This window comes from Crinia signifera, chromosome 7 (assembly GCF_055691185.1).
Source record: "Crinia signifera chromosome 7, ASM5569118v1, whole genome shotgun sequence".
NCBI lineage: Eukaryota > Metazoa > Chordata > Amphibia > Anura > Myobatrachidae > Crinia > Crinia signifera.
The window spans coordinates 32,940,404-32,954,785 of NC_139223.1; the positions used below are offsets into that span (position 1 = coordinate 32,940,404).

At 47.3% G+C, this 14,382-nt stretch overlaps 1 protein-coding gene across 6 annotated transcripts in view; it reads right to left on the bottom strand.

The window, feature by feature from the left end:
* The window catches only part of CACNA1H (calcium voltage-gated channel subunit alpha1 H), a 410,611-nt gene that overhangs the window by 174,213 nt on the left and 222,016 nt on the right, over nt 1-14,382 (bottom strand). For all 6 annotated transcript variants that reach the window (XM_083152776.1, XM_083152780.1, XM_083152775.1 and 3 more), the window contains one exon: nt 11,220-11,379. In XM_083152776.1, coding sequence (XP_083008902.1) covers nt 11,220-11,379 — 160 coding nt within the window. The remainder of the gene's footprint in view (nt 1-11,219; nt 11,380-14,382) is intronic.

The window sequence follows — 14,382 nt, forward strand, 5'->3', positions numbered from 1 at the left end:
CGGGTAAGCTATGGGGAGTAAGGGTGTGTCTTGTGAGCAGTGGGGAGGAAGGGTGAGAGTTTGATGAACAGAAAGGCTAAAGGGTGTGGGTCTGGTGAGCAGAGGGGAGAAAGGGAGAGGGTCTGTAGAGCAGAGATATTGAAGGGTGAGGGTCTGGTGAGCAGTGAGAAGGAAACTGTCTGGTGAGCAATGAGGAGGAAAGTGAGAGTCTGGTGAAACAAAGGGAGAATAGGCAAGGGTCTGGTAAGCAAAGGTGGGGAAGGGATTAATGAGCAAGGGGGAGGGTGAGGGTCTGGAGAGCAGAGGGGGAGGGTGAGGGTCTGGTGAGCATAGGGGGGGGGGGGGGTGAGGGTCTGATTTGCAGACTGGGTTGACGGTCTGGTGAGCAGATTGGAGGAAGTGTGAGGGTCTGGTGAGCAGATTGGAGGGGAACGGTAAGGGTCTGGTTTGCAGAGGAGAACTGTTGCTTGAATGACAGGTGGACATACAGCATTTTTCTCTCTGCTGCACAAAAAGGTGGCTGTAAGACAAGCTTCGCCCTATACTTAAAATAGGAGACACTACAAATAACACTGGGCTTAGCAGACAAAGAGCCATTTGTCAGCCAAAAAACTGTTCTGGAGTAAATAATATGTTATATTCGTCTGGCTGTGTAACAACATAAAAAAAAAAAAGAAAAAAAACATTTTTTTAGCAATAACAAATCCAACGACAGTCTTCTTTACAATTGTGTACAGCACTGCAGCTTATACTGGGATGCAGTTAAAATCCCAGCGATCGGGATCCCGGCGTTCAGAATCCCGACCGCCGAAATCCCGACACTTTCTCCCTCCGTGGGTGTCCACGACACCCCTGGAGGGAGAATAAATTAGCGTGCCAAGCGTAGTGAGGCACCGGGCCCGCTGCGTGGCGAGCGCAGCAAGCCCGCAAGGGGGGGCGATCCACATCCCCCTCTTGTCGGGATTTCGGTGGTCGGGATTCCGGCGTCTGGATTTTGAACGCCGGGATCCCGAATGCCGGGATTTCATACTGAATCCCTTTTACCTGCCCTGAGAGGGTTAAACAATCCCTGGGGCTTAATAGAGAAAGAACAGCGGATCTTTGTGCTATAGAGAGGAATTGCAGGAGAGAGGTCCGAGGCCTCAGCGCTGGGGACTGACAGAAGAATGTCCTACTGCATATCAGGCTGATTGTGTACCTACCACGCCAGAAAAGTACGGACATGAACAAATGTTTTTCTTTTATAAAAGAGGAAACAAAATAATTTAGACAGAACAGCTTTAGCGCAAGGTGCAACCAAGAAAAAAGTGTTGCCGCGCAGGGGGCCTGATTCACAGGCTCTGAGAACAACAGGCACGCTAGACGATGAAAGGTGATACGTGATAGCGATTTAACACATGCAGTTCCAAACGGAACAACCGTGCTTATGACGGTATGGGTTGCATACTTCCATCTTGGCTGCCCTCTCTGGGAGAGGGCAGTCAGTTCACTGTAGGGATGGACATCAACAGTTTATGGCCAATGTCGAATAGTATTGCCATCAATGCGGGAGAACCAGTTGGTTTCCCATTATCGATGTCAAGCTTAAACAAATAGTTTTGTTTGGATTTTTTCCCTAAGGGGCAGGGACAATGAGCATAGCGCTGCCCCTGACACCAGTAAAGCCCCTGTGTGTTGATTGGTCCACAGGCCAATCAATCAAATAAAATGGATGACCATCGATATGTAAAAACATCGATGGTCATCCATTGCATACTAATACAATATCGATGGCTAGATGCACTTTTGCCATCGATGACAAAGGCATTGATGGGCATCCCTAGTTCAGTGAGGCACGGGAGGCGGGGCCACTGACAAGGTGGGATGAGGGCGGGCGGCCGGTGGATGGTCAGTGTGGGGGCATGGCCAATGGGATCATGTCTTTGCAGCCACGCCCCCACCGTGCAATGCCGGTATTTCAGGCATTGCACAGCCGGGGTGGGGCTACAATGGTGTGAATCGCGTCATTTGCTCACATGGTCCCCACGCGGGAGTCACAGGATGGGGTGTCACGGGACATTGGGTCGACATGGGTTAGGTCGACACATGCAATAGGTCGACATGGCTAAGGTCAACACGGTTGGAAGGTCAACAGAAGCATTAGGTTGACAATGGCTAGGTTGACAGTCAAAATTGTTAGATTATAGCGCTCAGCGCCTGTCTCCATACACTGTCTAGTGTAAGGCTCACAGTCTGCCTTGTCCCCTTGCAGCTAACGCAGGTAGACGTCACCCTGAGTGACAGCTCGCTTAAGCGAATAGCAGGGCAGAGACCCCTGACCCTGCTGGCAGCGTTCCCTTTCCTGTGAGGAAGTCCCCGCGTAGTGTGTGCCTCAGAGCGTATGTGACTCCGTCCATGCTGTTTGTAGCTCCACGTGCACCGGAGCGCATAGGAGCAAGTCCCCGCTGTAATCCCGTTACCAGCGTGACCTTAGCACAGGGAGATCAGTCATCATTGGCAGCAGCAAGACTGGGAGAGATACCGCAGCGTAAACCAGCAAACTGTCATTGACCCTGCACGCGCCAAGACGCTACAGCTAAGTAACAACCAGAGACTGTCGTTCCCAATGTACCAGTTTGTATTACCGCTTGAAGTTAACTACTAAAGTACTGTTGTAACCTACAAGCCTGCCACTTGAATAAAGCCTTCATTTGGTTATATCTTCTAAGTGTGAGGTCTGACAACCACACTGCACGTACTTATAGACACTCTGCCAATAGGTTATGGGCCCAGCACGTCACGTGCGCGAAGATTAACCCCCTGAAGACAAAGTGCTAGCGCAGTACATAAAAGAACACAAAGGAATTATTTCTGAATTGCCATTTGTGGAAGAGTTAACGAGAATGCACAGTACAGGGCATAGCATGAACTTTCCAAAGCTCAAAGGCTCAGAGAATTATACTACATGGAAGTTCGCTATGGAAATGCAGCTTAAGAGGGAGAAGCTATGGAAAGTCACAATAGCCCCAGGAGATAGTCCAAACCCAGAAGAGGTAGACAAGGCCATTGGCACAATAGGCCTGGCTGTGGAGCAGCATGTTTATTCTACTATCTGTGGGAAGGAGTCCGCTAAGGACATGTGGACAACTCTACAAGGTGCTTATGAGAATAAAGGCTTAATGAGAAGGATAAGTCTGAGACGCACGCTATATGGAACAAAGCTGAATGCATGCAAGGACATGAACGATTATATTGATGGGATACTATCGATAGCTCAGCAATTGGCATGTGTGGGAGCAAAAGTGGATGAGGAAGAAGTGGCGATGGTAATGCTGCAGAACTTGACAGAAGAATTTGACTTTCTGGTTGTCGCACTGGAGTCAAATGAAACCAAGCTTACAACTGAAGTTGTGAGAGCCAAGCTACTACAGTTCCAAGAGAGAATCCACAAGGATGCCATAGCTGAGGGTTCTGCCTTAGTAGCAAAGGGTGCGAAACCCAAGAAATGCACATTCAAATGTTATGTGTGCCACAAAGTAGGGCACAAGGCTTCAGAATGCAGGCTGAAGAACACTAGTGGCATGCACAAGCGGCATGATAAGAAGAACGAGTCAGCACTGAATGTAACAGACAAGCCAAGGAGGGATCTCTGGTACATGGACTCGGGAGCCTCTAGACACTTCAGCTGCAACAAGGAGTGGTTCAATTCTTTAACACAGTGTAACCCCACAACAGTTACCGGGATTGGTGAAAAGGTCCTTACTGCTTCAAATGTTGGGACAATCACAGTGAGACTAAGAATTGAGGGACAGACAGTAGTCACAGATATCCAAGACGTCCTGTATGTACCAGAATTGGGAAGTAACCTCATCGCTATCAGCGTACTCGAGGCAAAAGGCTACAGAGTCCAGTTTGCAAAGGGCAAGTGTATGGTGCATAATGAAAGAGGGACTGTAATTGCTTCAGCAACCCGATGCAACCAACTATACGTCCTAGACACAGAGAAATGTGTAGCTTTGGCAGCCTCTGCTGAAAATGAGTCGATGGAACTCTGGCACAGACGTTTGGGACACTTAGGATATGATAATGTCCAGAAACTAGCTGATGGGATGGCAACAGGAATCACAGTGAAGGACACCGGAAGACCTGTGTGCGAGAGTTGCATAAAAGGCAAGCAGACCCGCAACCCATTTCCCAAGTCAGCAGGCAGAGCAGAAACACAGTTAGCTCTGGTGCACACAGATGTGTGCGGACCAATGGAAGAGGAGTCAACCAGTGGTTACAAATACTTCATGACTCTCATCGATGACGCCACAAGAATGACACATGTATACTTCATAAGGAAGAAAAGTGAGGTGGTCAAGAAAATTGTGGAGTACAAGAACCTAGTGGAAACTCAGACGGGCCTAAAACTAAAGGTCCTGAGGTCCGACAATGGGGGAGAGTACGAAAATGAAGTTCTAACCGACTTTCTCAGAAAACATGGCATAAAGCATCAGCTGACGATGGCCTATACGCCTGAACAGAATGGCGTAAGTGAAAGGGCGAACCGAACAATCGTTGAAAGAGCACGAGCGATGGTGAACGATGCTGGCCTGGAGAAGAGTTTTTGGGCAGAAGCTGTATCTACTGCAGTATACCTGAAAAACAGAACACCTACAGTGGCCGTGAAGGGAAAAACCCCCTTAGAGGCCTGGTCTGGGAAGAAGCCAGACATCAGTCACCTCCGTGTCTTTGGGAGCAGAGCTTATGCGCATATACCAAAGGAGAAAAGGAAGAAACTTGACCCAAAATCAAGACAGTGCATATTGCTAGGCTATTGTGAGGAGAGCAAAGGGTACAGGCTCTGGGATGCAGAGAACAGACGTCTTCTAAAATCAAGAGATGTGATATTTCAAGAGACAGCCTCACCCACAAAAGCAAAAGAGCAAGAAAAGCAAGCACTAGTAGAGGTATGTGAAATAGAGAGCATACCTGCAACAGAAAATACTGAAGAAGGAAGCGAGCCAACTAATAGAGCTTCTGTAAGAAGAAACAAGGGCATACCAGCCAGGAGATATGAGGAAGAATATGCGAATATAGCTTTCAGTGAACCTCAGAGTATTCAAGAAGCGAAAGCGTGCAGTGATTGGGCGAAATGGAAATCTGCAATAGACACAGAGCTATCAGCACTGAGAGAGAACGATACTTGGACCATAGTAGATAGGCCAAGCAACCGCAAGACAGTCAAGAACAAGTGGGTCTTCTGCAAGAAGTTAAATTCAGACGGAGAAGTTGCCCGTTACAAAGCCCGTCTTGTTGCTAAGGGATACACACAGAGATCCGGAATTGACTATGGGGAGATATACTCACCTGTTGCGAGGTATAACACTCTCAGGTTAGTAATTGCAGTCGCCACCTTACAAGACTTACTGCTATACCAACTAGATTTCGACTCAGCATTCTTAAATGGAGAGCTACTTGAAGAAATCTATATGGAATCACCAGATCATTATGATGAGAATGTTCTTCAGACAGAGAAAGTGTGTCTTCTGAAGAAATCCATATATGGCCTAAAGCAGAGTGGTCGTTGCTGGTACATAAAATTGGACACAGTACTACTTGAAATGAATTTTATTAGATCAGAGACTGACCACTGCCTTTATCACAAAACTCTGGGAGAAAAGTTGTTCATCATAGCAGTCTATGTGGATGATATACTTATAGCAGGTCACGAAGATCACATTACAAGTGTGAGAGATCAACTGAAACAGAGATTCAAGTTGAAAGACTTAGGTCCAGCCAATCATCTGTTGGGCATGAGAATTGTTCAAAACCTGAAAGAAGGAACAGTCACAGTCGACCAACAAATGTACATCGAGGCAACAATCTTGAAGTATGGGATGGCAGACTCCAAGTCGGTGAATACACCAATTGACAAAAGCGTCAAGATTACAAAAGGTATGTCACCAACCACACAAGAAGAAGCAGAGGAAATGCAAGATGTTCCTTACAAGAACGTGGTTGGAAGTCTTATGTATGCAAGTATTGGAACCCGTCCAGACATCACTCATGCAGTCAGTCGGGTGAGCCAATTTGCAATAAATCCTGGAAGACAACACTGGATTGCAGTGAAGAGGATTCTGAGATACCTAAAAGGTACAAGTTCCTTGAAATTAAAATTCGCCAAGACAAGCAATTCAAATTTGAAAGTCTTCTGCGATGCCGACTGGGGAGCAGATGAAGATGATCGTCGTTCCCACACCGGTTACCTGTTCACACTGGCCGGAGCAGCAGTTAGTTGGGCGAGTAGAAAACAACCAACGGTTGCCCTCTCAACAACTGAGGCCGAATACATGGCTCTTACAGAGACATCAAAAGAAGCACTCTGGATCAAAGAGACTTTGTGTGAGTTAGGTCTACTTTATGAAGAAGAGACTATCAGTATCGCATGTGACAACAGGGGAGCAATAGATCTTTCCTGTACTACCAAGCACCATGGAAGGTCGAAGCACATCGCGACAAGGCACCACTTCATCAGAGAACTAGTGGAGAACAAGTCCATCGATGTTGAATACATTGCAAGTGAACAGAATGTCGCTGACATGCTTACAAAAGGACTGTCGACAAACTTGCTTATTAAGTTCGTGAAGGACTGTGGACTTGTCTAAGTTCAAAATGTTGATTTGAAGTTTTGATGTTCTAAATGTCTCTTCTCTCTAACCATATTTTCGGTTACAGGTATCACAAAAGGACAAAGCATTGTGTTAAGTTCTTTTATGTAGCCGAAGACAGCCTTGAGCGAGGGGGAGTGTTAGATTATAGCGCTCAGCGCCTGTCTCCATACACTGTCTAGTGTAAGGCTCACAGTCTGCCTTGTCCCCTTGCAGCTAACGCAGGTAGACGTCACCCTGAGTGACAGCTCGCTTAAGCGAATAGCAGGGCAGAGACCCCTGACCCTGCTGGCAGCGTTCCCTTTCCTGTGAGGAAGTCCCCGCGTAGTGTGTGCCTCAGAGCGTATGTGACTCCGTCCATGCTGTTTGTAGCTCCACGTGCACCGGAGCGCATAGGAGCAAGTCCCCGCTGTAATCCCGTTACCAGCGTGACCTTAGCACAGGGAGATCAGTCATCATTGGCAGCAGCAAGACTGGGAGAGATACCGCAGCGTAAACCAGCAAACTGTCATTGACCCTGCACGCGCCAAGACGCTACAGCTAAGTAACAACCAGAGACTGTCGTTCCCAATGTACCAGTTTGTATTACCGCTTGAAGTTAACTACTAAAGTACTGTTGTAACCTACAAGCCTGCCACTTGAATAAAGCCTTCATTTGGTTATATCTTCTAAGTGTGAGGTCTGACAACCACACTGCACGTACTTATAGACACTCTGCCAATAAAAATGTCAACATGAGTTTTGACTACGGAGCGCCACGGCCAGAACAGTAATAGATTGAGGTATTGTTAAGCAATGACTGTAATAATACAGCCAGATGGGATCCGGTTGACAGTCGACATTCTCGATCAAAACCTCATGTCGACTGTTTTATGTGTTGACCCATTTCATGTAGACAGGTTGTCAATCTTGACAAAAACCACATCGACCTTTGTATGTCGACCTTTTGCCTGTTGACCTAATTACTGTCGACCTGATAGGATGAGAAATATTTAGCACACAACAGAGTTTATTTATGATAAAGTAACTCGCCATAGATCCGCCAATGCCCAAAATACCCATCCTGGACAGATTGGCTCCTGGCGGTAATGAAGGCCGGAGAAGCAGCTCGTTTATCTGTCCTGTATCCGCCAGACTCTCTATCTCAGTGATGTGAGCTCTATATCATACACGCTGCTCTCCTTATAGTGACGTTTCTATTCCCACATTTACATGGCATATGGCTGCTCGTAGCCCTGACCTCTCCACAATGTGTTCTCCTGAGCAGTGTCAGGGGAAAGGCAGAATGTAAATGACTTCTTTACTGAGAAAGTTTGCAAGGTCTCCGCTGTCAGCAGCCTGACGATTGCTCACTTAGCATAAGGGAAGAGCAGGTGAAACTTTGGCTGGTAAATACAGCAGCCAGGAGGACGCATTCCGTTACTGGAGTGCCAGGCATTAATGACAACTTGGCAACTAGGTCAGTGATGCGGTAAGTGGGTAAACCTCTGCAAACGGCATTTTTAGAAGGTTGTGGAAATATGGCTCTGTACACACGCCAATAGTCTGGCCAATCAGCTGTACACACACCAATAGCCAGGCCAATCAGCTGTACACACACCAATAGCCAGGCCAACCAGCTGTACACACGCCAATAGTCTGGCCAATCAGCTGTACACACACCAATAGTCTGGCCAATCAGCTGTACACACGCCAATAGTCTGGCCAATCAGCTGTACACACACCAATAGCCAGGCCAATCAGCTGTACACACACCAATAGCCAGGCCAACCAGCTGTACACACGCCAATAGTCTGGCCAATCAGCTGTACACACACCAATAGTCTGGCCAATCAGCTGTACACACACCAATAGCCAGGCCAACCAGCTGTACACACGCCAATAGTCTGGCCAATCAGCTGTACACACACCAATAGTCTGGCCAATCAGCTGTACACACACCAATAGCCAGGCCAACCAGCTGTACACACGCCAATAGTTAGGCCAATCAGCTGTACACACGCCAATAGTCAGGCCAATCAGCTGTACACACACCAATAGTCTGGCCAATCAGCTGTACACATGCCAATAGCCAGGCTAATCAACAGTACACACACCAATAGTCTGGCCAATCAGCTGTACACATGCCAATAGCCAGGCCAATCAACTGTACACACACCAATAGTCAGGCCAATCAGCTGTACACACGCCAATAGTCAGGCCAATCAGCTGTACACACACCAATAGTCAGGCCAATCAGCTGCACACATGCCAATAGTCAGGTCAATCAGCTGTACAGATACCAATAGTCAGGCCAATCAGCTGCATATATGCTAATAGTCAGGCCAATCAGCTGCACACATGCCAATCGTCAGGCCAATCAGCTGTACACACACCAATAGCCAGGCCAATCAGCTGTACACGCACCAATAGTCAGGCCAATCAGCTGTACATACGCCAATAGCCAGGCCAATCAGCTGCACACATGCCAATAGTCAGACCAATCAGCTGTACACACACCAATAGTCAGCCCAATCATCTGCACACACACACCAATAGTCAGGCCAATCAGTGGGGGTATACACTAGTAGAGATATCTACAGACAAGTAGTGTGTTCTCCATACACAATGCCTGATCCGTCGTGATTGACATCAAAGCTGTCAATCATTGGCGGCTCCTACCACAGCTGTATGGGCGGTTAGTGGATCGCCCGTACACACAGAATGATGCACTGATACATCTTTAGATACAGCATATCGGGCTGCAATATCTCTGTGAACTATGCCGTTCACAGATATACCGATGGTACGCACTGGCCGATAGTACGTCGAATGGCCGATATATCGGCAGTGTGTACGTACCATAAGACTTAACCTTCGTTCAACGAATAAGTATAAATATAGCCAAAGCCCAGGTAGTAAATATATAACTTCATTTAAACTCAAGTACTAAGTATTACTCTAGTCCGATTTTATATAAATGACATTTAGGTTCTAGTACAAAGCAGTGATATGAGTGAATAAGGAATAATATAATAGTTAAGGGGCCTATTTCCAATATTAGGCTTCCAGCTCATTAACTGCCATGGTACAGAAGTTATTGGCTGCACAGACTCGTCCATTGAGACGTTGGAAAGTCCGGATGCACTTTCAGAGTCTAGAGAGAAGATGCTATTGATGTTCCCAGGCTTCTGTGTGCATTGCACCAGATTACACTAAGGACCAGATGTACCAAGCTTCAAAAAGTGATAAAGTGGATAAGAGTGATAAACCACCAGCCAATCAGCTCTTACCTGTCATTTTTCAAACCCAGCCTGTCACATGACAGGTAGGAGCGGATTGGCCTCTATCAATAACACCTGATATGTTTGTCCTTTATTGGGAAATGGTGCCTGCAAGGTCCTCACATTTTACTTTGCTGTGCCAGACTTGGCCCCTCTTGCCTTCTGCAGGAAACCCATATAGGGTAGGAGACTTTGGGATATCTCTGACCCTTGGACCCTCTTGTGCCCCACTGTCCTCTCCTTATCCCTGACTCTCTCATCAGTGACAGGGCTGCCTGGTACCGGGGGCTGATAACGTGCATGCACTCTTGAAATAATTTCCTTAATGGCCCTTTGTAGCAATCCTAGTTGAGGATGGATTAGCTTCTCTCCATCACTTTAGTGTAAGTGGATTAATGGTAATGATTAATCTTTAACAGACAGTTCCTTTTCTATGGCAGCAGCAGCTGAAGGTGAGAGTGTGCTATTTATGTGTTATCTTAAGTGCTGGGCTGACATGAGCGCTGGGAGCTGTGCATTTGGGCTGGATACGACCTTCTAGTGGTTTAACCCTCTTGTGAACCAGAAGCACAGACATAAGTGCCTTGAGTATAGTATGATAAGCTGCCATTTGTCTATGTTGAATAGCAAACACATGTGGCTTAATAGACACCGCCGCATGCATTATGATGTCATTGTTCAGCCTGATTAACGAATGGCCTGATCTGTGTTCCATACAGGTGTATACCATGAGTACTGTAAATGGAAACATTTAGTTTGAATATAATTTGCATACCTCATCTCATGCATGTACGTTACTTTTGATAGTTACATACAATACAAACCCATAGATCAGTTGCCTACGGTTACAGTCTCCTCTCCGGGAGAAGCCCAGAGAGGAGACTGTCAGCAGCACTTTAGGGGCGGGGCCTGATGCAGACATCATCAAGAAACCCCCCCCCCCCCCTAGTAATGCAGATCCCTCGATTTGCGGGTCTTCGAGAAGGGGGCAGGGCTATATGACACAATTTGAATATTTAGCCCCTCCTCTCCCCGAAAAGCCGCGAATTGCGGTAATATACCGCTGTGGCCAGGGAGATTTAGGGGGTGCTGGGAGGGGGTTGCCCACCTTTCCGGGGGGCTGGGAGGTGGACTCGATTGGTGATGGGTGGTGGTACCCATTGCACAATTTCTTCTCCTCCAAAGGAATATCTCACTTGTGTTGTGTCTAAGTTGGACTGAAGAACCCTCTAAAATCAGACAGTTCCATTTCCTTACTAGGCCGTAAACCGAACATCATACTGTGCACCAACATATATATATATATATAGTTTGCTGTACTTACATTGCAAAATCCCGGTCCATGAAACACCTGTTTCGGAGTAACCCCGCCCACAGCTGGACACCGACGATCCCGAAAATGAAAAACACAAAGAAACACAAGAGAAGGACATTGCCTAACATAGGCAGAGTATCTAACAGCAGGGTCACCAGTATTCTCATACCTGCAGAGGAAAGGAGAAGAGGAACTTAGTACAATACAATACAGGTCTGTGACAACACAGCAAATCTGCTGTCAGCCAAAAAAGAGTAACAAAGAGTTGCAGTATCTCTCATCAATTAGAACAGATTTACTAAGCATCTAAGGGGAAGATTTATTAAGCTTGGAGAAGAGATAAACTGGAGATAAAGAGGAGAAAAGGTAAAAGGAGATAAAGCACCAGCCAATCAGCTCCCAACTGTCTTTTTCAAACACAGCTGATTGGCTGTGCTTTATCTCCTTTTACCTTTTCTCCGCTTTATCTCCAGTTTATCTCTTCTCCAAGCTTAATAAATCTGCCCCTGAGAGAGATAAAGTACTGACAAATCAACTCCTAACTGTAACTTTTCAAACACAGCCTGGCAGTTAAGAGCGGATTGGCTGATACTTTATCGTCGTCCACTTTGTCTCTTTCCAAGGTTTAGAAAATAATCCTCTTAGGACCAGATGTATCAAGCATCAAAAAGTGATAAAATAGAGAGTGGTAAACAAGCCCGTCAACTCCTAACTGCCATGTTACAGACTGGGTTTGAAAAAATCACAGTTAAGGCCCATGCACACTGTGCTACTTTGAGATGAAAGCCTCTCAAAACAGCCTGTTGGCTTTCCGCTCAACACCACCCAGTGTGTATGGCCCGGCTATGAGCGGTGCTGCGCACTCCCGCATGATCACCGGGAAAGCCGCTCATCTGCTGGTAATACCAGCAGATGAGCGGCTTTAAAGACGGCTTTGCATAGCCGTCCTCCCCAGTGGTGTAACTAAGTTTTGGGCGCCCCCCCCCCCCCCCCGCTGCCGCCGCCCCGCCAAGCACCCCAATCCCCAGCCGCCCATGCAAACACCCCCCCCCCCCAATCCCCTGCAGCCTTACCTATCGCGCTGGTCCCGGCGGCTCCGTTCTTCTTCTGCTGAGGACCACCACAAAAATGGCCGCCCCCATACAGCAGACAGTTTCAGAGAACTGTGTGCTATATGGGGGCGGCCATTTTGTGGTGGTCCTCAGCAGAAGAACGGAGCCGCCGGGACCAGCGGGATAGGTAAGTCTGCGGGGGATTGGGGGGGGCGTAACTATAGCACCGCATCCCCCGGCCCCCCCACATGTACAGCGCCCCCCCCCCCCCCGCGGTGGCGGGGGCTGTGGTGCTATAGTTACGCCGCTGGTCCTCCCCCCGCTGAAGGTGCCGGGCAAGGGGAAAGCCTTTCAGTGTGTATGCACTGAGCAGCTTTCCCCCCAGCGATGATCGGGATCATTGCTGTCCATACACGTTGGGCATAGTCGCCCAGTTTGTATGGACCTTTAAGGGCAGATTGGCTGGTTGTTTATCATTCCCCACTTTCTCACTTTTCGAAGCTTGATACATCTGGGCCCTTTAGTCTCTTTTGGACAAAGCAGACTTCTGGATCACGCTAAATGCCTGATATCAGGAGCTGAGTGGCCACCGTAAGGACAGACCTGCCTGGAAGGTAAAATTGCCTGGAGGTGGAATTCCTCTTTAACTAATGAATGATTTGCTATTTGTGAATATTGCTTCTGCTCCGAAATATGTCCGCCATTGACGCGCAGCATGCAGTCCCGGATTCGCTGTCACAACATCTCCTTACAATACTGCGCACTGGACAATTACTGCGGTGGCGTAGTAAGAAGTAAAATCACTGTAATGCATCTTAACTTAAAAATGAATGTTTTTGTGTACAGACGGAAAATAGACCTCCCAGCAAAATCGAAAAATAAAAACTATGCTGCCCAGATTTGGCACCATGGCGACCGAACAGGGAATGCCAGGAAACAAGTAATCTATAAAGTAAACACAAAGAAACTGCATAAACTGTTCTAAGCCCACACGCCCACACACCCACACATGTGTACTGCAACAGTAGCGTTAGTGCCATCCACCAGCCAAAGTGTGTTCCATTAACGGTACATTTCAGCTCCACGTTAATACCAACTCTAATGTAATAACAGGAACAGCAACAGCAGGAAGAACGAGTGGTCAGAACGTTCTGTATATAAATAAAAAAATGCATTAATAACGCTAAATTCACTTTTCAATGTATGTACTTAGCATGGGAACTGGAAGACTTCCGTGAGGGGCTGAGGAACAGTGTTGCCTGCCACTGTTGGCGTGTAACTGGCACAGAGACAGTTAGCATTGGAGGCATGGCTGCCTCGCTGCGCCAGGGATGATTAGGATGGTGCCTAGTACATTGAAGAAACATTTGTACTTCTGAGATGGATGCCAGCAGAAAGATCTTGCTGGGCCCGCGGACGGCTGCCTGGGTGACACTTGTTACAAGTGTCTGGTATGTCACCCATCGCTGCTGCTTTGTTGGATGAGAATTATATAACAGAACGCGGCGGCGAACAAGTGACACTTCTGGGCTTCTGTGTCAGCAATTCAGCTGCTTATCACCACTGTGCGCTGGTACACAGCCACGTTCCCTGACATCACCTCAGTCCGTGTAAAAATAGAACTTTAAAGAAACGGGGACGTATGTTTTATATTTCCACTGTAAGTGTCTAATGGGAACATAGAAGGAGATACGAAAAATTCATAGTGTGAATTATTTATAACAAGCTTTTTGATAGCCCCAAGCCACAGCCAGAGCCAGGGGTGGTTTGAGAGAGGAGGGGCCCATGTAAACTAACTTTGTGTGACTGGCTTGCAGTGGGGGGGGGGGGGGGCTCGGGGAATGGTGATGGAGGTGGGCAGGGGGCTTAGACTTTGGACACGGACACCACAAGTCTGGACTTTTTTCTGTCAATGCGATCCCCACCAGGAGGGGCTTCTGTACATTTAAAAATGTGGTAAAATCCCAGAAAACAGGGTTTTTGCCACATTTTTATCTTTAGTACATCCTGCCCAATGAAACACACAAGTGAAGAACGTGTAATACATACTTCATCCCCGATTAAATCAATCGCCCAGCTATTCGCACACACGTTATACAACAACACAATAATGGTTAGCA